The sequence below is a fragment of the Sciurus vulgaris genome, assembly GCF_902686455.1.
Source record: "Sciurus vulgaris genome assembly, chromosome: 2".
In the NCBI taxonomy this organism is placed as follows: domain Eukaryota; kingdom Metazoa; phylum Chordata; class Mammalia; order Rodentia; family Sciuridae; genus Sciurus; species Sciurus vulgaris.
Window position 1 is genome coordinate 112257762 of NC_136462.1, and position 16561 is coordinate 112274322.

At 47.6% G+C, this 16561-nt stretch overlaps 1 protein-coding gene across 4 annotated transcripts; it reads right to left on the reverse strand.

The window, feature by feature from the left end:
• Positions 1-1016: 1016 nt before the first annotated feature.
• PIF1 (PIF1 5'-to-3' DNA helicase) lies at positions 1017-9200 on the reverse strand. 4 transcript variants are annotated; one of them, XM_079125664.1, is made up of 13 exons: positions 9109-9200; positions 7797-8373; positions 6609-6741; positions 6399-6524; positions 6126-6279; positions 5910-6024; positions 5723-5829; positions 4361-4500; positions 3955-4061; positions 3100-3187; positions 2816-2961; positions 1779-1970; positions 1017-1171 (listed from the first exon to the last, which is right to left on the reverse strand). In XM_079125664.1, exons 2-13 carry the CDS (start codon positions 8352-8354, stop codon positions 1112-1114), a joined length of 1926 nt encoding a protein of 641 aa, XP_078981790.1. In that variant the 5' UTR covers positions 8355-8373; positions 9109-9200; the 3' UTR covers positions 1017-1111. The 4 variants fall into 4 exon arrangements, with proteins under 4 accessions (XP_078981790.1, XP_078981789.1, XP_078981788.1 ...); XM_079125663.1 differs by lacking the exon at positions 9109-9200 and having other exon boundaries at positions 6126-6267; positions 7797-8879; XM_079125662.1 differs by lacking the exon at positions 9109-9200 and having other exon boundaries at positions 7797-8879.
• Between the last annotated feature and the right edge of the window lie 7361 nt (positions 9201-16561).

Below are 16561 nucleotides of genomic sequence, written 5' to 3' on the forward strand. Positions count from 1 at the left end.
AAGTCAGGTGTGGGAGGAGTGGATCAGTTCCCTCCAGAGCAGTTGTTATGAAAAGAGCAAGCAAGACTCTCCCCCATTTCTTGCTTTTTTTTTTTTTGTACCGGAATTGAACCCAGGGGTGCTCTACCACTGAGCTACATCCCCCGCCCTTTTTATTTTTTATTTCGAGACAGGGTCTTGCCAAGTTGCTGAAGCTGGACTCCTGCAGGCCTGGGAAAGGCCACACAGGCTTGACTACTAGCAAACACACGGCCCAGAGAGCTCTCCACACAATCCAGGCTCTAGGTCAGCCTCCTGAGTCGCTGGGATTATAGGTGCCCATCTCACCTGGCCCATCTCTTGCTTCTTGTTTCACATGCCATGTGATCATGCTAGCATGTACCCCTGCCATTTGATATCATCTGCCAAGAAGACCCACCAGAGCTCAGCAGATGCTGGCAACATGCTCTTGAGTCTCTAGAACTGTAGGCTAAACAAACCTCTCTCTCACTCTCTCTCTTTTTTTTTTTTTTTGGTACTAGAGATTGAACCCATAGGTGCTTAACCACTTAGCTACATACCCAGCCCTTTTAAAATTTTCTTATTTTGAGACAGGTTCTTGCTAAATTGCTTAAGGCGTTGCTTAGTCGCTGAGGCTCTCAAACTTGCAATCCTGTCGCTTCAGCCTCCTGAGTTGCTGGGATTACAGACATATACCACCATGCCCACCAACAAACCTCTTTTCTTTATAAAATATCTCACCCTTAGGTGTTTTGTTATAGCAACATAAAATGGACCCTGGCTGGAGAGGCCTGATGTGGCTCCCTGAAGCATCTGTTTTTGCTGCCTTTCCCTTCTGCAACCTAGAAGGAGGGACATTCAGGATTCTGTGGCTGTATGTCTAGTCTTTGCCGAAAGTTTCATCCTCTGACACCACTGAACCCATTCCCAACTGGCACAGAAAGGCTTACTTCTGATCCTGGAAGTAGCTTACTCAGGACAAATTGTGGCACAGCTGGTAGGTGGTTGGGGGGACACTGGCCCCCTCCCCCAGTTATTCCCTGGGACCTTGGCCCACTAGAAAGCTAGAGGTTGGGGATATCATTCTTTGTCTTCTCTTTACAGCCAAGGCTCAGAGGTTTGGGTCCATGTTCTCCTGGTCTGAGGCTGCATCTTCATCATTTGGGGATTTCTGGATCAGAGCCAAAAAGCCTAGTCACAAGCTTTTGCTATTCCCCAAGGCCACAGCCTGGAGGCCAGCGTTTATTTCCTCCTACCTCCATCCCCAAAGGAGCCAGTAGAGGGCTCTGCCACACCAGGGTTCTTTTGGGCCTTCCCTCTGTTACTGCTCCCAGCCTGCCAAAACCACAGGCCCACCCTTAGGTGCCCCCCACTTTATTTTTAATAGTGTTGGGGATTGAACCCAGGGTTCAGTGCATGCTAGGCAAGTGCTCTACTACTGAGCTATACTCCCAGCCCTTTTTTTTTTTTTTTTTGGTACCGGGGATTGAGTTCAGGGCACTTGACCACTGAGCCACATCCCCAGTCCTATTTTGTATTTTATTTAGAGACAGGGTCTCACTAAGATGCTTAGCGCCTTACTTTTGATAAGGCTGACTTTGAACTTGCAATCCCCCTGTCTCAGTCTCCTGAGCCACTGGGATTATAGGCATGTGCCACAGTGTCTGACTCCCAGCCCTTTTAAAAAAGATCTGAGACAGGGTTTGGCTAAGTTGCCCAGGTTGGCCTCAAACTTGCTGTCCTCCCCCCTCAGCCTCCTGTGGTTGACTCCCTCTTACCATATTGAGGTCTCTGCCCTGCCGCAGGGTGGCATAGTAGTGTAGCACACGGGGGTCACAGTGAACTACCATGGGGTCAAAGTCCAGCACACGCAGTCCCTGTAGGCTGCGGGCTCGGGAAAGGGCCACATAGGCTTGACCACTGGCAAATACTCTTCCCAGAGAGATCTCCACACAATCCAGAGACATGCCCTGGGGGAGAGAGACAGAGACAGAGACAGCTTAGCCTGGAGTCCCCTACACCGAAAGCTGACACTTCACCAGCCCAGTGACTGCCTCCAAGATCTCCTCACCTAGTCCAGAGAGACTCTAGCAGAGGGAAAGCCTGACAGCAGATGGGGTCTGAACATAGGGGGACATGGATCCAGGGTAGGAGTTGAGAAAGGGGGTGAAAGGAAAGAGCTCATGCTCTAGGCCACCCAGCTGAATACTGGCTCCCACACTCCCTAGCTGTGTGACTTTGGACAAGTTCCTCAGTCCCTCAGTGTTCTTTGTGAAGTGGAATGATTATTGATTACATTTCTTGGAGTTTTTTTTTTTTTTTTTTGTACTGGGGATTTAACCCAGGAGTGCTTTACCACTGAGCCACATCCCCAGCCCTTTTTATTTTGAGCTTGGGTCTTGATAAATTGCTTAGGGCCTTGCTAAATTGCTGAAGCTGGCCTTGAACTTGGGATGCTCCTGTCTCAGCCTCCCAAATCACTGGGATTATAGGCATGCACCACTGCACCCAGTTTCATACTATTTTTGTAGGGATTAAATGTATCTGGTAGTGGCTCAGCAAATGACAAAGAGGAAGTGACTTATATCCTTCCCTGGATATAAGAAGAAGCGCTGGGAAATCCACTAAAGTAAGGTTTATTCTGGGGCTTGGGGCGGGGAGGGGAGGGGATAAAGATTTATTCTACTCCTGATCTGGAACTTTCCATCTAGGTCATAGGCCATAAGGCCTTCAAGGCACACACCCCAATGTGTCCCAGGCATATGCTGTCTACTTTCTCCCCTGCTCTGTCCCCACCCCTGCACTTAGTGGTCACCTGGCTCTTGTGGATGGATATTGCCCAGGCCAGCTGGAGGGGCAGCTGCTGGCGACTGAGGAGTTGGCCCCCAGTGGCCTGAACTGTCCAGCGGTCAGCACGGATGACCTCAGTGACTCCACACAGGAAGCGCACTTGGGGCAGCCCTGAAGAAGACACAAAGAAGTCCAATCTTTCAGTCCTGCTTTGTGGCTGGGAGGAGAGGCCTTTGGCCTTTTCCTCCCATACTTTCCCCAGGGCCCTGCTACAAACCCACAGTACAACTGTCCTTCCCCATCACTTACCTCGACCTTCAGTCTCAAACCCGACTACTACACCTCGGGCACCGTTCACCAGGCCCCTGGACACAGCTAAATTCTTCACCAGCATCACCTGAGGGGAAGGAAGACTTGAGGGATGGCAAGGGCCCTGTCCCTACACCTGGCTCAACTTTAGCTGTCACTATCAGAGGCCAAGGGCAGGGGGCTATTGTCAAGGGGCACCCAGTCCCAATCCTCAGCTCTGCCACCATCTAACTCTGACCCCTGGGGCAGGTAGCCTTAATTCCCAGGATCTCAGTTTCCCCCTGTGTCAGAGGGGAATACATTTGCTCAGTTGGCATCAGGAGGAATAGGTAAAGCCTGTGAGGTCACCTATATCACAGGGCTATGCATAGGATCTGATCTGTTGTGGGGTCACAGATCTTGAGGGATGGCCTTAGGTCCTGCCAGCCCCGGTCTCAGCCACACTATGCCTTTGTTTTCCCCTTGGGTACCCTCTGGGCCTGGAGGAAAGTCTCCCATTCTGCTCACTCCACTGTTATGGGAGGGATGAGGACTCAGTCATCTATAAGGTACGCAACTAAAGACAGTTGGCAGGGAGCTATTTCACTCCCCATTTTAGAAACAAGGCAACTGAGCTTCAGCAAAGGGAAGGGACTTGCCCAAAGTGACATTGCTCCTTGGAGGAGCTCCAGATGTAAGAAGAGGAGAACAGTGGAAAACTGAGATAGAAAAGTAGATGAAAACTGGATGGAGGTTTTTGTGAGGTCACAACTGGGTGTACTGGCTATAGAATGGCCTGGGCAGAGGGATAAGGATTGGGGAGGCCCATACAAGACAGTCCAGATTCCAAGGATCTAGACCTAGTTCCCTACTCACCTGAGCTCCCAGCTTTAGCTGAAGGAGCTGACTGACAGGACACTGGGCATCCAGGGTCCGGGCTAACTCAGGATCGCTGTCCAAAGCCTCAAAGCTATGTACCTCACCTGGAAAAAGAGAGATGGAAAAACAGGATTATGAATCATTGACTTGTGGCTCAGCTTCTAAAAACACATATTAGACCATAGTATGGGATATGGGCAGCCCAGACCTAGCTGGGTGTTTGGAATCAGTTCGCCAAACCTCTTAAGATCACAGTTACATCTGCAAATGTAAGGGCCTTTATGGCCACAGGGGTTGAGAGCCTTGATATCGAAATGACCCCATGAGCCCAGGCTGCCCCAGGGCTACACCTGTCTGATGGCCCCTCCCAGCTGGTTTTGTCTAGCCCTGGATCCCTAATCACCTGGCAGCTCCTGCAACCGTCTCTCATTGGTGAGGGCCACGTCATCCTGGTGGGTGCAGAGCCTTGTGGCCACAATTCCGTCTCGCCCTACCTTGTGGGTAGCTGTGGCCTTGAGCTGGCAGATCACCTCATTGGAACACCTGTGGGGGTTAGGCTGTCAGGGCAGAGCTCACTTAATGCCAGAGAAGGTGGGGAACATGGTCAGTATGGTCAGAGCAGTAGGCAATAAGTTGGGACTGAGCACTGGAAAAGGGTACCAGGGCCAGATTTGCTAGCTCCCAGGCTGGCCAATTTGTCCCTTTTCCACTTGGACCCTAGATATGGAGAATGAACGTAGGGTCAGGGGTGCTGGCTGTGATCACATGTGAGCACCCTTTCCTGTGACTGTCCTCCAGTAGGTGCTGACCTACAGTGGACACCCACCCACAGTGTCCCTGGGAAGTTGGATATGAAGAGTGAACACAAGCCAGAAATTTACAGGCCTGGAACAAGGCACTGATGTAGATAATACTGGCTACCCTGTCATCAGCTTGCCCTCCAAGATACAATTTTCTAGCCACTTGCCTGCTGCCTTGGATGAAATAACTAGCCTGTATTTCTGTCTTCCCTAGTGTCAAACCACTTTCACATGGAGGCCCAGATGCACTAGCAGTCAAGTGGGAATATCTTAGAATCATTTCTGCCACTAGGCCTTCCCCACCTGTGTCAGTGTGTGCCACGCCCCTCCCACCTGCCTCCAATATCTGCAACAAGGTTCCCTAGGCAGAGACTCCTCACCTGAGTTTCATCCCAGTCAGACCTATCTCTCTAGGTCTAGCTCTGCCCATCTTCCACCTTCCTGGCTTCCTTTTCATTTTCACTTTAAGATAGCCATAGCACTTCAATTTTTAACTTCAGCAAGTTAGATAGCCTTCTCTTCCCTACCAGTTGACCCTGACCCTACAGGCTCTAAAAGTAGAAGGAGCTTGGGTTTTAGACACAGATCTGGGTTCAAGTCCCAGCTCAGCCATTTACTGAACAGAACTTTGGATGAGTTGCTTCACCTTTTGACCCAGTTTCTGCATCTGAAATGGGGAAATTGACATCTCCAAACCCCTGCATGTCTATCTGTCTATCCATTTTTCTTTCCTGACACCTACTCTATGCCAGCCTTTGTGCTGGGTGATAGGGATTCAAACCAGAGGGAGACTGGATCCCACCACTTGGAAGGACCATGTTTTTGGAGTCATTGACTACCATCAGTCCTGAGTTGACCAGTGTCCTACCTAAGACTCCCCTTTCAGTAGACTGCTTATTGCCAAGAATAGGCATCTCTCCCACTACCCTGGGTCCCTGTGCTTAGTTCCTCATCCCAGGACCTACTTGCCCAGCCTCACAGCCTGCAGCAGAGAGATGAAGGTCTGGTCGGCCTGCCTCCACACCTCAGTCAGCTCCAGGGTCACTGGCACACACCTCTTCCAGCTCTTGGCCTGTTGGAGTCAGGGTGGGGGTAGGTCTGGGAACACAGCTGATGCCCACCCCAGGGGCAAGACCAGGAGGTGAGTGGTACCTGGAAGCAGAATTTAGGGGGTTGGGAGCCCTTGGTCACTGGTGGCAGCTGCAGGAAGTCCCCACAGATGATGAGCTGGATCCCTCCAAATGGCTTGTTCTGCTGGCGAACAGCTCTGGAGGGGAGCAGGGAGTGCAGAAGTTAGGCAGACAGGTTCCACTTGGGAAATAATCAGATTCTGGCCATAGTTATTAGTTACTCACTGTATGTACTAACCTGGCCACAGCCTCCAGCTTGTCAAACAGTTCTGCCTCCACCATAGAGATCTCATCAATGATCAACCTCTGGCAGTTCAGCCAGCCCTGCCGCACACCTGGTCGCTGGGCCAGAGCCACACACTGGGCCAGGGGAGCCTTGCCTGAGCCAATGCCTGTGAATCAAACTACTCAGCCTAGATTGAGACCAGGCCTCCATCAATGCTGACCTGCTTTCCTTCCTCCCCAGAGGCCTGACTTGCTCTTATCTCAAGCCCCACGGGCTCCCACTTACCTGCAAAAGCATGGAGGGTAGTGCCCCCAATGTGGCAGGCTGCCACCCCAGTGCTAGCAGTGGCCACAGTGCCTGTGGGGGGCAGTGAGCCCAGGATCCGCTTCAGCAGATATGACTTCCCAGTCCCTGAACAGGAGACAAAGTCAGGGCTGCCTTTTCTTCCATCCTGCCCCACCACTGTCCCCTCAACCCTGACTCTGCCCCTGCTACCTGCGCTCCCAGTGAAGAAAACGCTCTGGCCTTTCAGGACAACCCTTAGCACAGCAGCCTGTTCCTCAGAAAGCTGTGGCTTGGTGGGGAGCAAGCTCAGTCTCTTCACAGGCAGGGGCCACCTTGGGGCTTCCTGGTGGGGACAGGGCTGTCTCAGAGCCTCCTCCCACCCCCACCCCTAGAAATTGCTCCCACCCTTCTTGATCTGTGTGCAATACAGACTAGGGTATTTCTTCCTCTCTCTGTTGACTTCACTCCCTGGAACCTTTGGACAGCCCTGGTTCCCCTGGAGATCTTGCCAACAACTATTGGGGTCTAGGTCTCTTCTTGCGCCCTGAAGATTCCCCCCCACCCAGTAGGATCTGGATCCTCCCTCAGCTTCCTCCCCTGGTTTCCTGAATGTTTCTGGTTCTCTCATCCAACTTTTCTTCTCACTTCTCCTATCACAAAACTCTTACCTCAAAACATCCAAGCAAAACCCTGCCCAACCAATGCTAGTTTCTCACTAGCTTAGACTCAAAACCCTGAGGTCAGCAACCAACCTGCCCAGTCCAAAAACAATTGTTAGACCACCCACATGTTCCCCTCACCCAATGGGAATGTTGACTGGACACTGCTGACCACTTCATTTCTCCCCAAATACACTCCTACTCCCCTGCCCTTTTTTTGTTTTTTGTTTTTGTTTTTTTGGACCAGGGATTGAATCCCAGGGGTGGTGCTTAACCATTGAGCGACATCCCCAGCTCCCACCCCCTCTTTTAAAAAATATATTTTATTTGGGGGCAGGGTCTCGATAAGATGCTTTGAGCCTTGCTAAATTGCTGGGGCTGGCTTTGAACGCACAATCCTCTTGCCTCAGCCTCCCAAACCACTGGGATCATAGGAATGCACCACCGCGCCCGGCCTACTTTGCCTTCTTAAATCTCCTTTCCTGGTCTCCTCTTCTTTTATTATGGCCTGAACTCTCATTACCTGTTCTTGCTTATTCAGGTTCTGGGATTATACATGAGAAGCACAGAAGAGTCCTACAACCTTGTCATACTCAGATGTCCTATGATATCTCTGAGCTCACAGCGGTTCCCTGAATATGGCCAGTCTAGTCCCCCAATCTTGGGCCTCCTTGGTCTCTTCCATTTTAATAATTAAACACACTCAATCCCAAAGAAGTGTCCACTCTCCTGTTCTCACCATGCTGGGCTTGACCACAGTCCCGGGTTCCATCGGCTGTTTGGTCAGCGTGGTGTCTAGAACCCGCGTGGCTGCCACACGTCGCAGTTCCTCCTGCTGCACTGGGCTGATGGTGACGAAGTCCCGGGGTCGCGGGTTGAGCAGCTGAGCGCGGGCGGAGGCAGGCCCGGGACCCGGGTCCGCAGTCAGCTTTAGGCGAAGCGTGCGCAGGAAACGTCGCAGACGGTCCGGGGGGCAGTCGGAGAGCAGCAGCTGCACGGCGCCGGCCCGGGGAGCGGCGTCTGCTGGGAGCCTCACGGTGCTGCGCCCCGCCGCGGCGAAGCGAGTGAAGAGGCGCGCAGTGCGCAGGGGGAAGCAGCGCGGCTGCCCAGCTGGCCCCGGAGCCTGCAGCCGCAGCATGAGCTCGCGGCGCTCGTTTCGACCCAGACTCAGATGCGCGGTGCGTAAGTTCTGGCGTTTCCGTGGCTGACCTCCTGGGCTCAGCTCCTCCACCGTCACACGGCACCGCAGTTCTGCGTCTTCACATTCCGCCGCCGCCGCCTCGGTGCTCAAGAGCATAGCCACCGTCTCAGCAGGTCTGTGAAGAGATCCGAGCACAGCAGTCACAGAGATGTAATAGGTGGTATAGAGTCCGTGACCGGGAACCCTGTCACGGTCACAGAGGGTCATGGACGTTATCACTGGTAACACAAGGAAGCCACCAGAGATGGTAAAAGGGCCCTGGGGCTAATCGAAAGCCCACTCCAAAAATTTACTGTCACACAATTCCCGCAGCAGTGAACGGGCAGCGTCAAATGTACCAGAAATGGAGAAAACTCGGTTGTCCTGCAAGGACCCCGCGTTTCGGGGAGGCGAGGGGGATCAGACCAAAAGGCCTGCTTTGAGCCCCAGAACCAGCAAGGCAATCGTCGTGGTCCTTTCTCCAAAATGCAGGGGAATCGCAAGTATGGGGATGGGAAGGGGACTTACATGAAATACACGACTTCTGTCTTCCAAGTTATGTTTATGGGTAACCAGGCAGGTCTCACTATTACAGAAGTGAAAACAGACTGGGAGAGGCAGGCTCATTTGCCCTTGATAAGCCACACTGCTGGTAGGTATCAGGGTCAGTGTGATGCTGATGCCCGGTGTTTCCCACCTCTAAGGTGGGGGTGGGGTGGAGAATATATGGCGAAGGAATTCACTCGTGAACCCCGGGGCCCGGGAAACCGTGCTCCCTCCGTCCTACCCACTCTTCTGTACCCTCCCGACGGGGACCCCTAGAAGAACCAGATTCTCTGCCTTCCATTTCAGGGCTCGAGCAGGGACTCACTTGTTCGGGCAGTCGGATGAATAAACCTGCAGACAGGCGAAGCCGAGAAACTAGGAATTTTCAAATACTAGAGATAGAAAAATCAACCTATGACCGGCTGGATCTTTAAATTCTTCAGCCAATCAAAGGCGGGGGCGTGACTATGAGGCGGGGCTTTCGCCGGTTTCCACCTCTGAATTTGGGTTGTACCAATCGCACACCCAAGGAAAGTTATTTGTGAAGCCTCAGTCTACGTCTGCTGGCATACGAGTGGGCGTGGTGTAAGGAGGCAGAAACTGCGGCTGATCGATGGTGGTGTAGTCTCACAATGAGACTCTGAAGATTTGAGAATTATTCTATCAGCACACTGCCTTTTCCCTCTAGCTCACACACAGAGGCTCACCGTTTCCACTCAGTACCATTGTTCACTTCTGAGATCACCCCATGGCCTACCGAGTCCCCTACCCTGCCCCATAACACTCTTCATCCTTCTCTGACCTTCTAAGAATCATGTTTTGTCATTTGTCTTTCCCACCCTGCTGAAGCCCATGGGAGAGGAACTCTGAAACCTGTGCCAGGGTCAAAAGGGTACAAATATAACTATACAACCGGTGGTATTCTACATCATGTATAGCCAGAATGAGAAATTATATTCCATTATATATGATGTATGAAAGTGATCCTACTGTCATGTATAACTAATTATAACAAATAAAAAAAATTAAAAGGGTATAAGATAAGGGAGGGAGTCCCTGTCTTTAGGGAATTCTTATCCCTCTTGTTACATTGGATGCTCATCTCTGAGCATCATTTTTTTTCAAAGTTTTTCTCACTTTTTTATTTTTGGCTCATTAAACCTTGGAATGACATAGCTGAAAGAGATTTTTGCAGGTAAGTATAAGCACATCATTTTACAGATGATGATAGCTACCATATTTTCTTTTTCTTTTTCTCTCCTTCCCCCCCCCCCCCCCCATATCAGGGGTTGAATCCAGGGGAACTAACCACTGAGTCACATTCCCAACCTTCCCCCCCCCCCCCCCCCCCCCCCCCCCCCCCCCCGCCTTTTTGACACAAGGTCCCACTAAATTACCTAGAGCCTCAGTAAATTGCTAAATTGGTGAGGCTGGCTTTGAACTTCTGTTCCTCCTGCCTCAGCCTCCCAAATTCTGGGGATTACAGGCATTCACCATAGCACCATAGCACCAGCACTTTTTTTTTTTTTTTCCCATTTTGAATACAGGGGTTTTGCTGTGTTGCCCAGATTGGCCTCAAGCTCCTGAGCTCAAGCCATTCTCCTATCCTTAGCCTCCCCTGTAACTGCGACTACAGATGCCCATTACCGAGCCTGTGCCTGGCTCTCAATAAAACTTAAATTTTTAAATTTTCTATTTTTGGTACTGGAGATTGAAACTAGGGGCACTTTACTACTGTGCTACATTCTCAACTGCCCCCCCCCCCCCACTTTTTATTTTGAGATAAGTTGCCTAGGGCCTCGCTTAATTCCTGAGGCTGGCCTTGAACTTGCGATCTTCCTGCCTCAGCCTCCCAGATTGCTGGGATTATGGGCATAAACTACCACACCTGGCTAAATAAAACTTTTAGAAAAGTTTTCTCATCAGTGTTGTCTTGACACATTGTGTACCTGTGACATAGGTTTTATGTGTACGTAATTAAGTACAAAAGAGACTTTACAGATGTGGCCAATAATTTTGAGGCCAGCATGGTGGCCCGTATCTGTATTTCTACTTACTCCAGAGGTGGCTGCAGGAGGATTGCAATTTCCTGGCCAGCCTGGGTGGCTAGGTGGGACCCTGTCTCAAAATGAAATTAAAAGGGCTGGGGATGTAGTTCAATGGTAGAGTAATTGTCAAGCATGACTGGGGTCTTGGGTTGAATCCCCAGCACCAGAAAGTAAAGTGGGGGGAAAAAAATTGAGATAAAATTGAGATATGGAGATTATCCTGAATTATCTGATATGTAATCAGGACCCTAATAAGGGGAGAGGTAGACTGGAGAGTCAGAGGTGGGATAAAGGGAGAAGACTAAGGAGGGAGGGAGAGAGGAAGGCAGAGAAAGATAACTTACTATTACTGCTGGTTTTGAAAATAGAGGAAAGAGCCCCTGCGGTGCCAGAAGCCTGTCATCCTAGGGGCTCCAGAGGCTGTCATCACAAGTTCCAGACCAGCCTCAGCAACTGAGCAAGGCCCTAAGCAATTTAACAAGTCCCTTTCTCAAAAATAAAAAAAAACAAAAAGGACTGGGTATGTAGCCCAGTAGTAAAGTAATCTTGGGTTCAATTCCCAGTTTAAAAAACATATAGTAATTCTTTTTTTTTCAGGGGGTACCAGAGATTGAACCCAGGGTTGCTTAACCACTGAGCCACATCCCCAGCCCTTTTTATATTTATATTTTATTTTGAGACAGGGTTTGGCTAAATTGCTGAGGCTGGATTTGAACTTGCAATCCTCCTGCCTCAGCCTCCTGAGCTCTGGGATTTACAGGCTTCTGGAATTTATACCACCGCGCCTGGCTATATAGTAATTCTTTAAAGAAGCAATAGTGATAAGAAACAAATATAGTCACAAAGAAAGTGAGAGATTTTTGAATCCAAGTCAGTTTCCAAAGACTATGTTAGCTCTTCCCAATGCCTTCTGCTCAAATAGGCTTGCCACAAGCGCAGTCAACTCTTTCCTTCTCTCTGTGTCATACCCTAGCCTGCTTCTACAGAAGTCTCTGAGAGTTCCACGTACATTTTCCTACAACATTTTTTTCTTTTGGCTTTTAAACTTTTTTTTTTTTTCTTTTCTTTTCTTTTTCTCTTGTACTAGGGATTGAATCCGGGGGCGCTTTACCACTGAGCTATATCTCCAATCCTGTCTATTTTTTAAAATTTTGAGATAGGGTCTCAGCTAAGTCGCTGAGCCTGGCCTCTAACTTTCGATCTCCTGCCTCCGCCTCCCTAGTTGCTGGCATTACAGGTATGCATCACCCGTTTTAGGCTTTAATTTCTTTTGAATAAATATCTAGGTAAGAAATTCTGGGTCGTAAAGTAGGTGTAATATTCAGTTTTGTATAAATCTGCCAGACCTTTTTCCAAAGTGGCTGTACACCCACACAGGCTTTGCAGAGCAACAACTGTCAGTCCTGTAAGGACTACCCCGCGGGAGGATTAACGGTCCTCGGACTCCGCCCTCCTCTCCGCCCAACACCGCCTGGGTCCCCTGGATCCTCATAGGCGGGTGGAGAGAGGCGGAGCCAGAGGGAGTCTTCCTGTCTCGGGCCGAGCTTCCTTCCTTTAGGCTTTGGGTTTTCTCCGTATCTGCTGGGTTTTCTCTTCACTGGTGCAGCCACCAGTTCCGAGGAAGGTGTCGCACTGCTCTCCTCGCTCTCGCCTAAGTCCAAAGCATGATTTTGAAACAAGCTGTCAGGGCGTTTTCTTCATTATGAAATTTCCTGCTCCGGAACGCTTTTTCAGATGTTTTATTTGCGGTCTCTTGCTGGGAGATCTCAGTCTTATCCCTGGCCCAGCAGTAACGACAGTATTGACATTAGCACCGGACGGGATCATACGAACTCCCTCCCCTTTAGGATCCTTTTCTCCAAGCTTTTGCCATCCTGTTTTTGCAGCCTGAGACTTACAAGCACAGTCATGAAGAGGAGCTGAAAGAGTATTTGTTTCACGGTTTTCCAGCTTTGAACACGACTGCATCTAGCACTGCTTCCTCACAGGGCGGCGGACAGTCGTTTTGTTGAACCTCTTACAGAGGTGATCACTCCCTCCTTGAAGGATCTTTCTTCCTACCTTCTTCCTTTCTTCCAAATTCATAACTTAATTATCAACTATGAAATGTTTCTCAATATTTTATATCCAGCCTTCCCTTTTTCCTGGAATTCCACAAGTTATCTCCGCTTGTCTTTCTAATATCTCTACGTGGATGCCGACAGGTATGTCAAACTCACTTTCTCCAGAACATACCTTTTTATACTCTTTCCCCAATGCAGTAAACACGTTTTTCTCCTGTCTTAATCTCAGTAAATGGCATCACCGTTTGGGGCTTAAGTAAAAAACCTACTTATCTTTGATTGCTTCTTTACCCATCACAAAACCTAATTCTTTCCTCCTCTCCCACATTGGGGATTGAACCCAGGGGTGCTCTACCACTGAACTACATCCCAGCCCTTTTTATTTATTTATTTTTTATTTTAACACAAGATCTTGTCAAGTTGCTCAGGCTGGCTAAGAACTTGTGACTCTTCTGCCTCGACCTCCGGAGTAGCTGGGATTACAGTCCTGTGCCACTACCTGGACTTCAAAATACATTTTTTTAAATTAAAAATCATAAATTTACATAGGGCAATGTTGTTTGATTCATTGTTATTTTTTCCCTTCCCCCACCCCTCCCACCCCTCTTTTCCCTCTATACAGTCCTTCCTTCCTCCATTCTTACCACCCTCCTTATCCCTAACCCTAAACCTAACCCTAACCCTAACGCTAACCCCTCCTACCCCCCATTATATGTCCTCATCTGCTTATCAGCGAGATCATTTGTCCTTTAGTTTTTTGAGATTGGCTTATCTCACTTAGCATGATATCCTCCAATTTCATCCATTTGCCTGCAAATGCCATAATTTTATCATTCTTCATGGCGGAGTAATATTCCATTGTATATATATGCCACAGTTTCTTTATCCATTCATCAACTGAAGGGCATCTAGGTTGGTTCCACAATCTGGCTATGGTGAATTGAGCAGCTATGAACATTGACGTGACTGTATCTCTGTAGTATGATGATTTTAAGTCGTTTGGGTATAGGCCAAGGAGTGGGATAGCTGGGTCAAATGGTGGTTCCATTCCAAGCTTTCTGAGGAATCTCCATACTGCTTTCCAGAGTGGCTGCACTAATTTGCAGCCCCACCAGCAATGTATGAGTGTGCCTTTTTCCCCATATCCTCACCAACACCTATTGTTGCTTGTGTTCTTGATAATCGCCATTCTAATTGGGGTGAGATGAAATCTTAGGGTAGTTTTGATTTGCATTTCTCTTATTACTAGAGATGTTGAACATTTTTTCATATATCTGTTGATTGCTTGTACATCTTCTTCTGTGAAGTGTCTGTTCATTTCCTTAGCCCATTTGTTGATTGGATTATTTGTATTTTTTTAATTTATTTTTATTGTAAACAAATGGGATACATATTGTTTCTGGTTGTACATGGAGTAACAGCATACCATTTGCATATTCATAAAGTTACATAGAGTAATGATGTTTGATTCATTCCATTATTTTTTTCCATCCCCCCCACCCCTCCCACCTCTCTTTTCCCTCTATACAGTCCCTCCTTCCTCCATTCTTGCCCCCCTCCCACCCCCCATTAAGTGTCATCATCTGCTTATCAGTGAGATCATTCCTCTTTTGGATTTTTGAGATTGGCTTATCTCACTTAACATGATGTTCTCCAATTTCATCCATTTGCCTGCAAATGCCATAATTTTATTATTCTTTATAGCTGAGTAATATTCCATTGTATACATATACCACAGTTTCTTTATCCATTCATCAATTGAAGGACATCTAGATTGGTTCCATAGTCTGGCTATTGTGAATTAAGCTGCTATGAACATTGATGTGGCTGTATCTCTGTAGTATGCTGACTTTAAGTCCTTTGGGTATAGGCCGAGGAGTGGGATACCTGGGTCAAATGGTAGGTCCATTCCAAGTTTTCTAAGGAATCTCCACACTGCTTTCCAGAGTGGCTGCACTAATTTGCAACCCCACCAGCAATATATGAGTGTACCTTTTCCCCACATCCTCGCCAACACCTATTGTTGCTTGTGTTCTTGATAATTGCCATTCTAATTGGGGTGAGATGGAATCTTAGTGTAGTTTTGATTTGCATTTCTCTTATTACTAAAGATGTTGAACATTTTTTCATATATCTGTTGATTGCTTGTACATCTTCTTCTGTGAAGTGTCTGTTCATATCCTTAGCCCATTTGTTGATTGGGTTATTTTTATTCTTGGTGTAGAGTTTTTTGAGTTCTTTATAGATTCTGGAAATTAGTGCTCTATCTGAAGTATGAGTGGCAAAGATATTCTCACACTCTGTAGGCTCTCTCTTCACATTGCTGATAGTTTCCTTTGCTGAGAGAAAGCTTTTTAGTTTGAATCTATCCCAGTTGTTGATTCTTGCTTTTATTTCTTGGGCTATGGGAGTCCTGTTAAGGAAGTCTGATCCTAAGCCAACAAGTTGAAGGTTTGGACCTACTTTTTCTTCCATAAGATGCAGGGTCTCTGGTCTGATTCCGAGGTCCTTGATCCATTGTGAGTTGAGTTTTGTGCAGGGTGAGAGATAGGGGTTTAATTTCATTCTGTTGCATATGGTTTCCCAGTTTTCCCAGCACCATTTGTTGAAGAGGCTATCTTTTCTCCATTCCATATTTTTGGAACCTTTGTCTAGTATGAGAAAATTGTATTTATTTGGGTTTGTGTCCATGTCCTCTATTCTGTACCATTGATCTACCTGTCTATTTTGGTACCAATACCATGCCGTTTTTGTTACTATTGCTTTGTAATAGAGTTGAAGATCTGGTATTGCGATACCCCCTGCTTCGCTCTTTCTACTGAGGATTGCTTTAGCTATTCTGGGTTTCTTATTCTTCCAGATGAATTTCATAATTGCTTGCTCTATTTCTGTAAGGTACATCATTGGGATTTTAATTGGAATTGCATTGAATCTGTATAGCACTTTTGGTAGTATGGCCATTTTGACAATATTAATTCTTCCTATCCATGAACATGGGAGATCTTTCCATCTTCTAAGGTTTTCTTTAATGTCTTCCTTTAGTGTTCTGTAGTTCTCATTGTAGAGGTCTTTCACAAAAGTGTGAGACTGATTCCCAAGTATTTTATTTTTTTTCGAGGCTATTGTGAATGGGATAGTTTTCCTAATCTTTCTTTCTGAAGATTCATCACTTATCTATAAAAATGCATTGGATTTATGAGCATTGATCTTGTAACCTGCTACTTTACTGAATTCACTTATGAGTTCTAAGAGTTTTTTGGTGGAATTTCCAGGTTCCTCTAAATATATAAATCATGTCATCAGCGAATAGGGATAGTTTGAGTTCTTCTTTTCCAATTTGTATCCCTTTAATTTCTTTGGTTTGTCTAATTGCTCTGACTAGAGTCTCAAGAACGATGTTGAATAGAAGTGGTGAAAGAGGGCATCCCTGCCTTGTTCCAGTTTTTAGGGGGAATGCTTTCAGTTTTTCACCATTTAGAATGATATTGGCCATGGGCTTAGCATAGATGGCCTTCACAATGTTAAGGAATGTTCCCACTACCCCAATTTTTTCTAGTGTTTTGAGCATGAAGGGATGCTGTATTTTATCGAATGCTTTTTTTGCATCTATTAAATAATCATGTGATTCTTAACTTTTAGTCTGTTGATATGGTGAATGACATTTATT